General features: G+C 40.3%; 1 protein-coding gene across 12 annotated transcripts in view; it reads left to right on the top strand.

Annotated features, from left to right (window-relative positions):
* The first annotated feature begins 999 nt into the window (after positions 1-999).
* Positions 1,000-11,625, top strand: part of pbx3b (pre-B-cell leukemia homeobox 3b) — a 58,865-nt gene continuing 48,239 nt past the window's right edge. For 6 of the 12 annotated variants that reach the window (XM_078952201.1, XM_020706109.3, XM_020706104.3 and 3 more), the window contains exons 1-2: positions 1,014-2,489; positions 2,889-2,968. In XM_078952201.1, the coding sequence (XP_078808327.1) occupies positions 2,242-2,489; positions 2,889-2,968 (328 nt within the window). In that variant the 5' untranslated portion in view covers positions 1,014-2,241. Of the gene's footprint in view, positions 2,490-2,888; positions 2,969-11,625 lie in introns of all 12 variants that reach the window. The other 6 variants (XM_020706113.3, XM_020706105.3, XM_078952202.1 and 3 more) reach the window with 2 other exon arrangements.

Raw genomic sequence — 11,625 nt, 5'->3', positions numbered from 1 at the left:
AAACTGGGTGAGGTGTAGACAGTCCAGTTTGACTTTTATAAAATGCACTTTTCTTTGCGAGAAATAATGCATGATTGTAGGTGTTTTTCTTCTGTTTCTGTTTGCAAAGATATTAATATGAAAATAAGTCTAGGAATAGAAAACCACGAAGTTTACTGTGATGCTTCATTTAAAGAGGAATCACTCCACAACACTTTCACTGGCGAGACATATGTAGTAGTGTTTTTCTTTTCTTTTCTTTTTTGTTATATTCCCATCTAAATTAAAAATAAAAGTAAAATAGAATTAGTCTATGTAAGGACCAAAGAAGAATTGGAATTAAAAGGGTGTTTTAATGTTTTTTTTAATTATTTTTTGTGTTTTTTTTTGTTTGTTTTTTTAAGATATATTTTTGTCTGAATTAAACATAAATTAAAATAGTATTCACTTGTTTAAGGACCAATGCAGAATTGTTATTTAGAAGGCTTTTACTTTTACTTTATTTATTTATTTGTTTGTTTTATTTGTATTTTTATTTCGAAGATTCCTGTCTAAATTAAACATTAACTAAAATAGTATTAGTTTCTGTAAGGACCAAACCAGTAAATTATAATTTAGAGCTGTAAAAAGCCTCAGAGTACTATCAAATAACCCTAAAAAAGTCCACACCTCATTTTTTCCATCTTACTACTTAATTCTTTTCGTGAATCCGTGCTAAACTCTCACTGTAGAGGAGCATTTTTGTTGCCTTGTATCCAGCTCAACAACTTGTCTGCTGCCATAGCAACTGCGGAGGAGCACCCAGCGCGAGCGCCGCCCGCTTCGTTCAGTCGACGTCACGCGTAGCAACGGCCAATCACAAGTTCCCATGTTTTAGCAAGACTGACACACGAAGTGGGAGGGCGTTTGGCAGCTTGTATCCTCCGCCAATTGGACAGAGGGCCCGTCACTCTCTGCTGTTCTCGCCTTTGATTGGCCAGTGAGCTTTACTTCCAATAATATAAACATGTCTGCCGCTCGCATGGCTTGAACCGAGGCTTGAAGAGCGACTATGCCACATCAAACTGTATAAAACTCCCATGAATTTGCCTGCGGTGTGGGGGCTAAATCTTTATTATTGTTGGAGATAATGCACATAGCTGCACGTGCACGCGTCACGGAAACGAGGACACCCCGCCGCCGCTGCAAGAAAGACAGAGGGGACTCTGCCGTTCTTCTATCATTCTAATCACCATCCTAAGTACTAGCTCCTAACATTTTGTGTTTTGGGGCTCAGGCGAGAAGTGACAACAACATAGACCCCTCCTCTGCAGGGCGGAGCGTGCATTTTCATTTCGTATTTTGTCTTTTTTTTCCCCTACCATTGTAGCCTGCTCTGACACGTCTGCACTGAGTGAGTGGCATTGGCACACTGTCAATCGCTCACTACCGCTGCCATCAAACACATAAAACACACAGGCAGAGGCTGCAGCTCATAAATTTCAGCAGGGCAAGATATTTTTTGCGCATCGTCTTAATACACAATCCTAATTAATTTCTTGTCGTTGTTGCTGCTTTATTTCCTTAACCAGAAATCTTCCAACTTTTTTTGGTTAAGATTTCATATTTTTATAGGAACATTTGGACACCTTTGTGCTACAGATTGTTTTTTTTATTTTTTATTTTTATTTTTTTTTACATTTGACAATTGTCGCTGGAAACATTCCGCGCATTTTGCTGGCAACACCTGCCGAGATTTCTTTGGTCTGTTTCCACATTTGGATATTTTTTTGTTGTTGTTCAGCAGGAGGATATTTTTAAATTTTTATTTTAATTTTTTTTTGGCATCTTCAAGAGGAAATGTGCCGGGAATCTGGTGAAGAGCGCTAAATAAATGAGAGGTCACTAAGGAGCGTTTCTGTCAACACCGCCGGTCAAATCAGAGCAAGAGGTGGAAAAAGAAAAAGACTGCTGCGAGGACTGGATATGATGGACCGTCAATTTTGACAAAGAAGTTTTCGGAAGAAGAAAGATTCATGTGTTTTCTCCCAAATAGAGCTGCGCGTTTTGGCACTTTGGACCGCGCGTAAAGCAGCGAGACGACGCCGACAACTTGGACACATTTTTACGCCTCAGAAAAACAAACAAAAACAAAAACATCCCCCATTTAGTAGTGAGACCGACAAATAAGCCAAAAAGGGGGACATCTGTGCTTTTATTTTGGCCGGACAATCAGTCGTCCATCCTTTCTGCTTGCGGCATATGCTATAGCCGATTTCGTATATGAGTTTTTCAATTTGTGTGGCTCAGTGCACAGACTCTTTAGCGGCTACTATGGACGATCAAGCCCGGATCATGCAGTCGATCGGCGGTGTTAGTCTGGCCGGCCACTCGGTGCAAGGAGGCATGGCACTGCCGCCTCCACATGGACACGATGGGACAGACGGAGACGGACGGAAGCAGGACATCGGTGACATTCTGCATCAAATAATGACCATAACTGATCAAAGTCTGGACGAGGCGCAAGCAAAGTTGGTTGATTTCTATGATTTATTCCATTGACTGTCCACAAAAATAGTCCCCAGCTGCAACAATGTAATCATGTGGCCCGGTTTACTTTGACTGCAATGTGCGTAACAATAGGCTGAAGTGGCTGGAAAGATGTGGAGGTGTAGCTTGTTGATGGCAAAATTGGCACAGAAAAATAAAATCCAAAGTGGCTGCGTTTTAAGTTGCAGAAACTTTGAGTTCACTTGTTTTAAAAATGCATTTACATCTGCAAATAGTTTCAAACCCCCTATATTTTTTTGACAGAAAAGATCATCTGAAGTTAAAAAAAATCATTTTTGAAGTCATCAGTGCTTGTTTTCTTTCTTACATGTCGCTTATCAGTGAACTTATTTCAGTATTTTATTTTTTGTCTTATACTGAAACAGGAAACATGGACTGAACTGTCACAGAATGAAACCAGCACTCTTCAGCGTTCTCTGTGAAATCAAAGAAAAGACAGGTAAGACCAAAAACACATGCAGAAGTTAAAAGAAAAAAAAAAACCAACAACTAGTAGAACATGCATTTTATTGCATCTCCCAGTAATCTAATGACATCCTTCATCCAAGTTACACAGAATTTCCGCCCAAATGAATCCATCATCTTCTGGTTTAAAAAAAACCCAAAACCAAAACAAAGCAAACCAAACTAGCAAAAAACAAAAACATGCCATTGTGCCGTGAGGAAAGGCCACTGCTTGCACAGTACAGCAGGTAGATTGTGTTTCCCCTGAAGACGCTTTTGTTCCTGCTAAAGTCTTGTTATCCAGCACTGGTTGCTTGGATTTAAACAGAAAGCACGCTCCTTCATTCAGCCTCATCACGCTGGCACAGAATAGGATGGGGAAATCCCGCAGCATATGCTCTACACAACTAAAGATCACACAGAATTCATGCTTTCTAACATGACAATTGCTATGCATTTTAAGGAGACTATATAGGCACATAATCTGTTATGGAAACGGGGACATGAACAACAGTGTGGATAAATGCAAATTAAAGAACAGAAACAAATATTGATTGATGGAAATTTGAGTTTTTAAAAATTATGGAAAAAAATTGCTGCTGGCGTATTTGCTTTATGAATGGCAAGTAAATTACAGTTCACATTTTACTGACTTATTTTAAGAAAAAAACGGTCCTTTATTTAAATGAATACCACTGTATTTACAATATTAAAGTGTTAATGATGTAGAAAAACTGTAGACAGTTATGAATAAAGCTACAATAAAATGATCATACAAATTTGCACAGACTTCATCAAATACCTGATATTTATGTGAAACAAGAAAACCTATAAGCACATTTAAATAATTTCTAACCATAAATATTCTTTAACAAGTGTGTATTTTACTAGTCTTCTGTCAAGGAAAAACTAGAAATTTAAAAAAAAATGTGCACAGTGTTTTTTTTCTTTCTCACCCTTTGAGGAGTTTATGAGCAAATTAGCTTGTGAGAGATCATAAAACTTTATGAACTTCCTCAACACAGGTGGCGTCCACAGGGACAGGCTCTGCGTTCTCACTGTAGCACACTGCTGTGGAGGGATTGTGTTCCTGTTGCGCTTAAACAATGGAGGATGTAGAGGTTGAAAACCCCAAAATATAAATCCCATATGTACAGTTACAAAACAAAAAAAAGTTCTTTCTGCAGCAAAACATTGCTGCATCTCGATTGTCAACCTCATTAAAAAAAAAAAAAAAGTTATGTCATAATTTCATACTGTAGTGAGTCTAATCTTATAAAATAAATTTAATGTAAAAATGGAAGGGAATCATTTATGTCTATATAATTTATTTTTTGTGAGAAACAATAGAAAAAAATATATCAAATTTTAGATTTAATGTTTACATTGTGCAAAAAAGATTAAAAGATGGACAAGAAAGGAGAACAGGTTTGTGCATGCATGTGTGTGTGTGTGTGTGTGTATGTGTGTGCATGGTTAACCTGGGGTGTGGAGTCACAGCCTCCCCCTCTTAGCCACTGACAGAGCTCAGCTGGTCTGCTGGCCTTGTTGACCAGCCTGCTTTTGCAGCAGCACACTGACTCTTTCATTGAGTCCTGTGGCAGCGTTCACAGCGCTTCTCTGGCCCTTTCATTTTCTGCTCACATGACACTCTGGACTGCAGCGTCTTTTTCGGCTCTGGCTGAAAAGAGACTTTTAATCTGAAAGTGGTCCAGGAGCCGTCAGTGTTGTCACGGCGCGCATGCATCATCTGATCGGGAAATATTGTCAGATAAAAATAAAGCCTAACTAATTCATAGCGAAGAGAGTTTTAATCTAAATTGTAATTATTGACTCTTTTGGTAAGGTTTTAGCTAGATAAAAAAAAAGACTTTTTGACGATTTGTGGGGGTGTTCAGAACTTTATGGGAGTCTGACTGTTGTTGTAGAGCTGCAGCAGATTTCTGCATCACTAATGCCTTTAAAAGTATTAATTCACTTTGATATGCTAATTAGAAAGCATTATGCAAAAAATGAGATTAAGTGGCAGCATAAAGTCATTTGCTTGTCACTAAATTGAGTGTTTTTAGCAGGAGCATCCCCATCACCCCCAGCATCCTCTGAAACGTTCTCATTTTTACATTCAGAAAAGCCAAACCTGTCGTTCTTTGTCCTCCACTGTGAGATAAATAAGATACATTTATTGGAATATAATTTTCCTAAATGTCAGCAAAAACATATGTGCAGATATTGTAAGGATGCAAGTAAAAAGAGAGGACTGGTTGCGATTGAGTCACTTCTCCTCGGTGGCGCTTTTGCTTCACCCCTGCTGGCTTCTCCCGTGTATTCTTCTACAGAAGGAGGTTCACAGCAGCAGCAGCAGCAGCAGCAGCGGCAAGAATAACAAAGGTGAAAGATTACCTCCATATGGTATTTCTGACCAGGAACAGAGAGATTCTGTAGCAAGACTCTTCTTTGATGTGAGGTTTAATCAATAGAAAGAGATTACAGAAAACTATTACAGGCTAAATCTTGGAGTGCTACAGAGAGGCTTACCCCTCTCCACAGCTCTCTCAGCTGCAAGGCGCTTCTTCTGCTATTGACTTGTTGTTTTCCTGACCTTTGACTCATCAGATTCAGAAACGGGTGGTCTGGAGAGGTAGAGGAGGGAGGGAACGTGGCAGATTTAGGCTGATAAATGCAGTGTTTGAAGCAGTGGATTAGGGAGGGACTAGACTCATCTCAAACCGGTGTCTCTTAACACTTGGCTTAAAAACAAGCCACTCATACTTGTTTGTGTTTTTGTTTGTTTGCCTTTGTAATGTGTTATGTTCAGCTCTAAGAAGACGGGCTTTCTAAATACAGTCCAGGATGAGCCAGCAATTAACCACATGCAAGGCAGACTAAAAGCATTACCTGGCTTAAATAGAGTTAGAACTGAGAACGTAAGCAATTTCTAAATCTAAGGGGAACATTGATTTAAATAATCCCTGACAAAGCTAATGAGCCTTCGCTTTCTGATTAGTATTTATTAATTGTATTATCATTGGAGTAAAACTAAAATGCCTGCTATTGAAGGCAGTTTAGAAAAAAAAACACATTTTCTTTTTTTCCCACCTTAATAGGGGCTTTTTTTTCTTTTATCCTGAAAAAGCCCCAGTAAATGCATGACAGAGAACAGAAAGCTATTCAGCAGCAGAGACAATTGACTTTGGCTGCTTTTTGTCTCAGGCAGCCTCAGCGATGCGGCTGCAGTGACTAGATAGCGTTGTGCCGAGTGGGTCGTGCACAGCTGGGTTCCTGACTGGCTCAATGGCAGGGCCGCTGCTTCTTCCCTCAAAGCACAAGGGGAACCGGGGAAGATGTGGCTATTATCTAAGTAGCTACCAAATACCCACCATTTCCCTATCAGCCGGGATGAAAAGAAGGAAAAGCAGGACAAAGAGGACAGAGGGAAAATAACAAGCGTATACATATCAGTTTCATTTGTGAGGGTAAACGCTTTAGCGCTGTGGGGATAGATGTCTCTGCAGCGCTGGGCTTGTATCTGCACGCACCGCTCCTCAAATCACTTTTTTTTTTTTTTTTTTTGCACAATGATCCGGCGCTGTCCCTCCATCTGCGAGCGCACGTCCCCCCGCTCTCCCCCTCCATCGCTCCAAGCATTTTCTGCAGGCTCCTGTGCGATCAACAGCTCATAATTGTTTTTTGCACATACGTTATGCAAATGAGTCTTTATGGCAACTGGCATAACAATTAGCATCCTCCAACAATATTTTAGTAGGTTAATTGCGAAATTTCTGAATTGTACATCTGAGTTGTTAATTAGGCATGACAGAGGTGGTGAAATAGTTATCTTCAGGCGGTGGCAGCCAGCAGAGGCTGCTTTGGATGCAAAAAGGAAGGATTGATTGAAATTAGTTTACAGGCAGAAGTGCGTCTGCTGGAGACTCCTCGCATGCCCCTCACACTGTTTGAGGCGTCTGTTCGTTCGGGGCTGGATGTAAAAATACAAACCAGATGGAGACGGAAGAAAGGTGGATCAAATTCTGATTATCTGTGGAAAGCGTTTGCCCTTTTGTGTCAGTTTAGAGAAACGCTAGATATAAATAGTGCACATGGAAAAGAAGTGTTGGAGCCTGTCATGTCGCCTAGTTAGCAAGAAATTTCTTTTTCTTCTATCTCATAGGATGTACTTTATCAATAAAACATCTTGTTTTTCTAGAAAGTTTGTGAAATTCAAGTGAAAATTTTCACATTTTTAATGAATTTTTTGTTTTAATTTACTTACTAGGGAATCTGAATGGATGTATAAAATTTGAATTACTTTCCTTTAGTGTAAACTGATTACATGTTTGTTCTGATTTTCAGTTACTCAGCTTTAAATTTTCGCTGAAATCAAAATTTTAGACCTTTTTAGCATAAACTTTCCTTTATTTTAAATAATATTTATTATTGTGTCAACGTATTTCCCTATTAATGACTATTTTAGGTCTATTAGTATTCAACAACAAGTTTTTCTTAATATACACTATGGAAAATATTTCTTCATGTACAAAACTCATCATTTCTAAGTGCAATAACTCTGCAAACATGTTTTTCACATTTGCTGCTTTTGGACCATTTCTTTATCACAGATTTACTTAAATCAAATATATTTTACCCTTAACAGGGGTTGGAACTGTACTTTTTGGAGAACAAATCCAGCTCTGACTTTTGTCGTCAGCTTCAGCCTGTAGCTCGTAACCTGAAAAATTCCTCTTAAAACGTAAATGACACAGGTGCGATTATTTGCCCGTGACTTTAAAAGTAAATCTGTGCTGTCTTTGCCTTCACTGGTAAGCTTGAAATCTGAGCTGCTCTTCCCATTGTTCCAGATGCTATTGTTCCATGTTTCATACATTACAATGATATATTGACGGCAGAAATGGGAAAAAGACTGCAATGCAATGAAATTTTAATCAGCGTCTTCTGCTGCTTTAATAAGGCAAATAATTCTTATTGGCTGCTGTGTTAAGATTTCTAATATTTAATTCATAACAAACCTCACATTAGTCTGCTGTAGCCTAAAGACAAGCTACACTCTGCTGCCTGCTAAGAGGCAACGCTGAGAAAAAGAAGATCTTAAAGGAAGTGCAATCCGAGCGCCTCTCTCATCCATTGTGGCACGAATATCATCTTTTTTTGGAAGTGCGTTTGATTTCCAAAAATATTCTCTATGAGCCGATTTAAGATTTTATTTATCAAACTGGGAAAGCAGTTTGCTGCTGCTGGGGTTCCAGGGGCGAACACTTAAACCCCCCCCTCTGTAATTTAGCCAGGGGTTAGCTAAGCACAACCATTTGCAGTGCAGAGCGTCTTTTTGTTTTCTTAAGTCGCCGAAGTTCATCTTTGTGTCTCAAGTAATGGAATGGTGGCGAGGGGCCAGCAGCTAGGTGCTGGCTCATGTTACAGTGAAACGGCGGGGCCTGTTTTCGTGTCTCGGTGAAATGGCTTAATTGGTGTCAGAGCCCCAGGGATAAAGGCCTCTTGCTCTGAAACACAGCCACACAGGCCCTGTCTTCCCTCAAACCAGGAGGAACGCTTGACGGCTGCTGGTGAATGAGGACTAAGCCGTGGCATAACAATACCAAATGATGTTTGGGATGACAGAAATTAATATGCACTTGCTCCCAGAAAAGCTATGATTAATGACGGCGAGCAGGGGAACGCTGTCCCTCCTTTTTGCTCCTCTTTGATGTTGATTGAAACCCATAAAAAAACAAAAAAACAAAAAAAAAACAGGCTGGTTTCTCTCTCTTCTGAAATTAGAGGTCATACAGAGTACAGAACTGCATTTCTGCTATTCTTCTCCACATTTCTCCTCAAGCAGGCGGCAGAAAAGGGTTGATTGCCTGTAATGAATTTTGGAATGATCCACAGAAGTCGTGAGCTTGTGTGTCCAGCGGCATGCGCCTCAAGACGGGACGCAAACACACACGTCCTTGCCAAAAGATTCCCCCGACTGATTGCAATTTCAACAGCAATAATTAGAAGGCTGAATATAACCCTAATAATGAATATTCATAGGGATTGTCTGAACTCAAAAGGAGCACCTCTAATGTCTGCAACGTGTCGCTTTCAGGTGGCGCCTTGTTTTCCTGCAGGATTTTCATGCACTTGCATCGATTGGAACGTGTGAACAAAATGGTGGTGTTGCCATAATGATCTGTATCTGTTGTGTCCTAGGAGGAGACGCATGAATATTTAATTTGGTGTGCTAGTGAGATCCCCAGACCCTTCTGTTCATTTCTTACTTTCTCTAATGCGTTTCCACTCTTCCAGGTACTTCCCCTCTAAGTAATGGAGAATTAAAGTGTGCATTAAAGTGATATGAATTGCAATGTAAGGGATTTGTAAGGGCATTTGTCTCCGCACAATGCGCTCGAAAATTCAAATGGCAAGTTTTGACAACGAACATTTTGCTGACACGGTGTATTTGCCTCACGTTGGCTCCTCAGATAAGCATTTCCTCTGTCAGGGTGATTGATATGTATTCAGCGTGCACTTTTTACATCACAGTGCTCTGGAAGATGATGTGGGTGCAAGGATATGAGTTTTAAACAGCGAATGAGCTCTCCTCATATTGATCTATTTGTGTTGCCGGAGTGGCAGGTGCTATGCGGAGACTGTGTCAGCTTTGATTGTTTGTGTCAGTGATCCGAGCCGACACTGAGCTCTCTTACCGCTCGTCACCGCGGTTGCTTCCTCTTGATGAATGGCAGCAGGCTGCTCAGACTCCCACCCCCCAAAAAAAACCTTTTGTTAGTTGTGTCCCCACGAAACTTCACACTTGGGATATATATATATATATATATATATATATTTTACTAATATAAACTTTTATTTGATCCCTGCCTGAAAATGACCAACCTTTTGGCATATTTGTGTCAAAACCTTCAGTTTAAATTGGGAGAAGGTGACAAATATTGAAGTTTTATTTTGAACTTGTGTTGACGCTCACTGGAGAACGGCTTGGGGGTGAGCCCCTGTAAGTGTGCAGGGCGCAGCAGGCCTCACAGGGGTGCTGAGGGAGAGCACGGAGTTAATTTATTTAATGACTTAGCGTCTTCTATCTCCCCAGCCCTGATTAGAATCCATGCTAGATGAGGGAAGCGATAGAAGGGTGTGTGCTGCCCTAAGGCCTCCCGAGTTTGTGCACTGATGCCTCTATTTCTCTAAAACCACCAAATTCTAGTTTTTGGGAATACAAAAAAAAAGGAAGACAGAATATCTGTGGTGCGATTGCGTCCGAACGCGTGACCGTTGTGCTGCAGACAGCAGCAGCAGATCTGAGGTTGATGAAGTGTGCGCATTTGTGTGTGTGTGGTGTGCTCTTTGATAGAGACGGAGTGCTGGGGATCTGTATGAACGTGGGAAAGCCAAACAGAGTGTGTCACTTTGGCAGCGCGGGCTGTCAGCGTTGGGGAGCAGCAGTTGTAAAAACCATGACCTTCCTCTTTGCCAGCATGTCTCTTGCAGAGCCAAAGCGCTGCCCTGTAGATCTGGGCTGGCGGGGGGAGGGAATACAAACACAGAGAGAAAGGAAAGACAGCGAAAAAAAAAAAATACTAGAGGAAAAACTACAAGAGTCATAATTGTGCAGGCACTGGTGTGTGTGTGTGTGTGTGTGTTTGTGTAGGGTTGGAGTAATTTCAAAATACTTCTCGTTACTGAGCAGGTGAGGCAGAGCAAGCGGGAGGAGAAGGGAAAACCACTCCTTGTCTTCTAACATTTCCATGAGCCATCATCAGTAATGCCGCTGCAGCCTCACAAACCAGAAATTATTTCTTCAGGCGTCGCTGTCAAGTGTTATTCAAATAACATCAGCCGCACATTTGAATAACAGCCGACATTTTGAATTAATTAATCAGACAAGATAGTCTGGGCCTTTTCTCATTAGTCTACAGGTCAGGCTGGGGAAGATATATGCGCCGGTGATGATATACTTGTCTTTAATAGTGATTTATGGAGATTTTGGATTGTACTCGATTTGTCAAAGGGCCCAGTGGTAGAGAAATAGAAGAGTGTATATTGCATTACCTTATCTTTGATTTGTTCTGCGATGTTGAAAGATACAATCCTGCTGTTTAGATGCACGCCAAGCTCCTCTGCATTCACTCTTGCTGACTGAGGACACACACACACGCACACACACACACGCACAAAGGCACATTTAATCTCCTCTCATACTGTGGACCTCTCCCATTTTACTTTTCCAATGCAATTAAGTGAGGGCTGTAAATTATAACTGTGCCGTACTTTAATTATCATGGTGTAAAAATAGAGTTCCTGTCTTTGATAGGATTTCATTAACTTACTCCACATTCCATGTCAGCTCACAGAATCACAGGACGGTTTGTGTTAAACTAAAAAAGTATCTTTTTTTGTGATCTGTTAACCAGCTGAAATATTTTTAGGTTCATATGGGGTGATATTTGTGGTCATTGAAGTGTAAATTACATTTTCTGAAAGAATACAGGGTGTTAATGATATAATGTCACCTGCGTTACGAGTTGTAACTGAATGCTATTTAAATGAACAGCTATTTTTATCAATACAATATATAGGTTTTTACATACTAAACCTTTAATTATACACTATAATAGCAGTGCATTATGCATGTGGGATTTC

Source organism: Oryzias latipes, chromosome 9 (genome assembly GCF_053564925.1).
Source record: "Oryzias latipes strain Hd-rR chromosome 9, Olatipes_Hd-rR_3.1".
NCBI classification, from domain to species: Eukaryota; Metazoa; Chordata; class Actinopteri; order Beloniformes; family Adrianichthyidae; genus Oryzias; species Oryzias latipes.
This window is presented reverse-complemented; position numbering and strand designations above follow the sequence as displayed.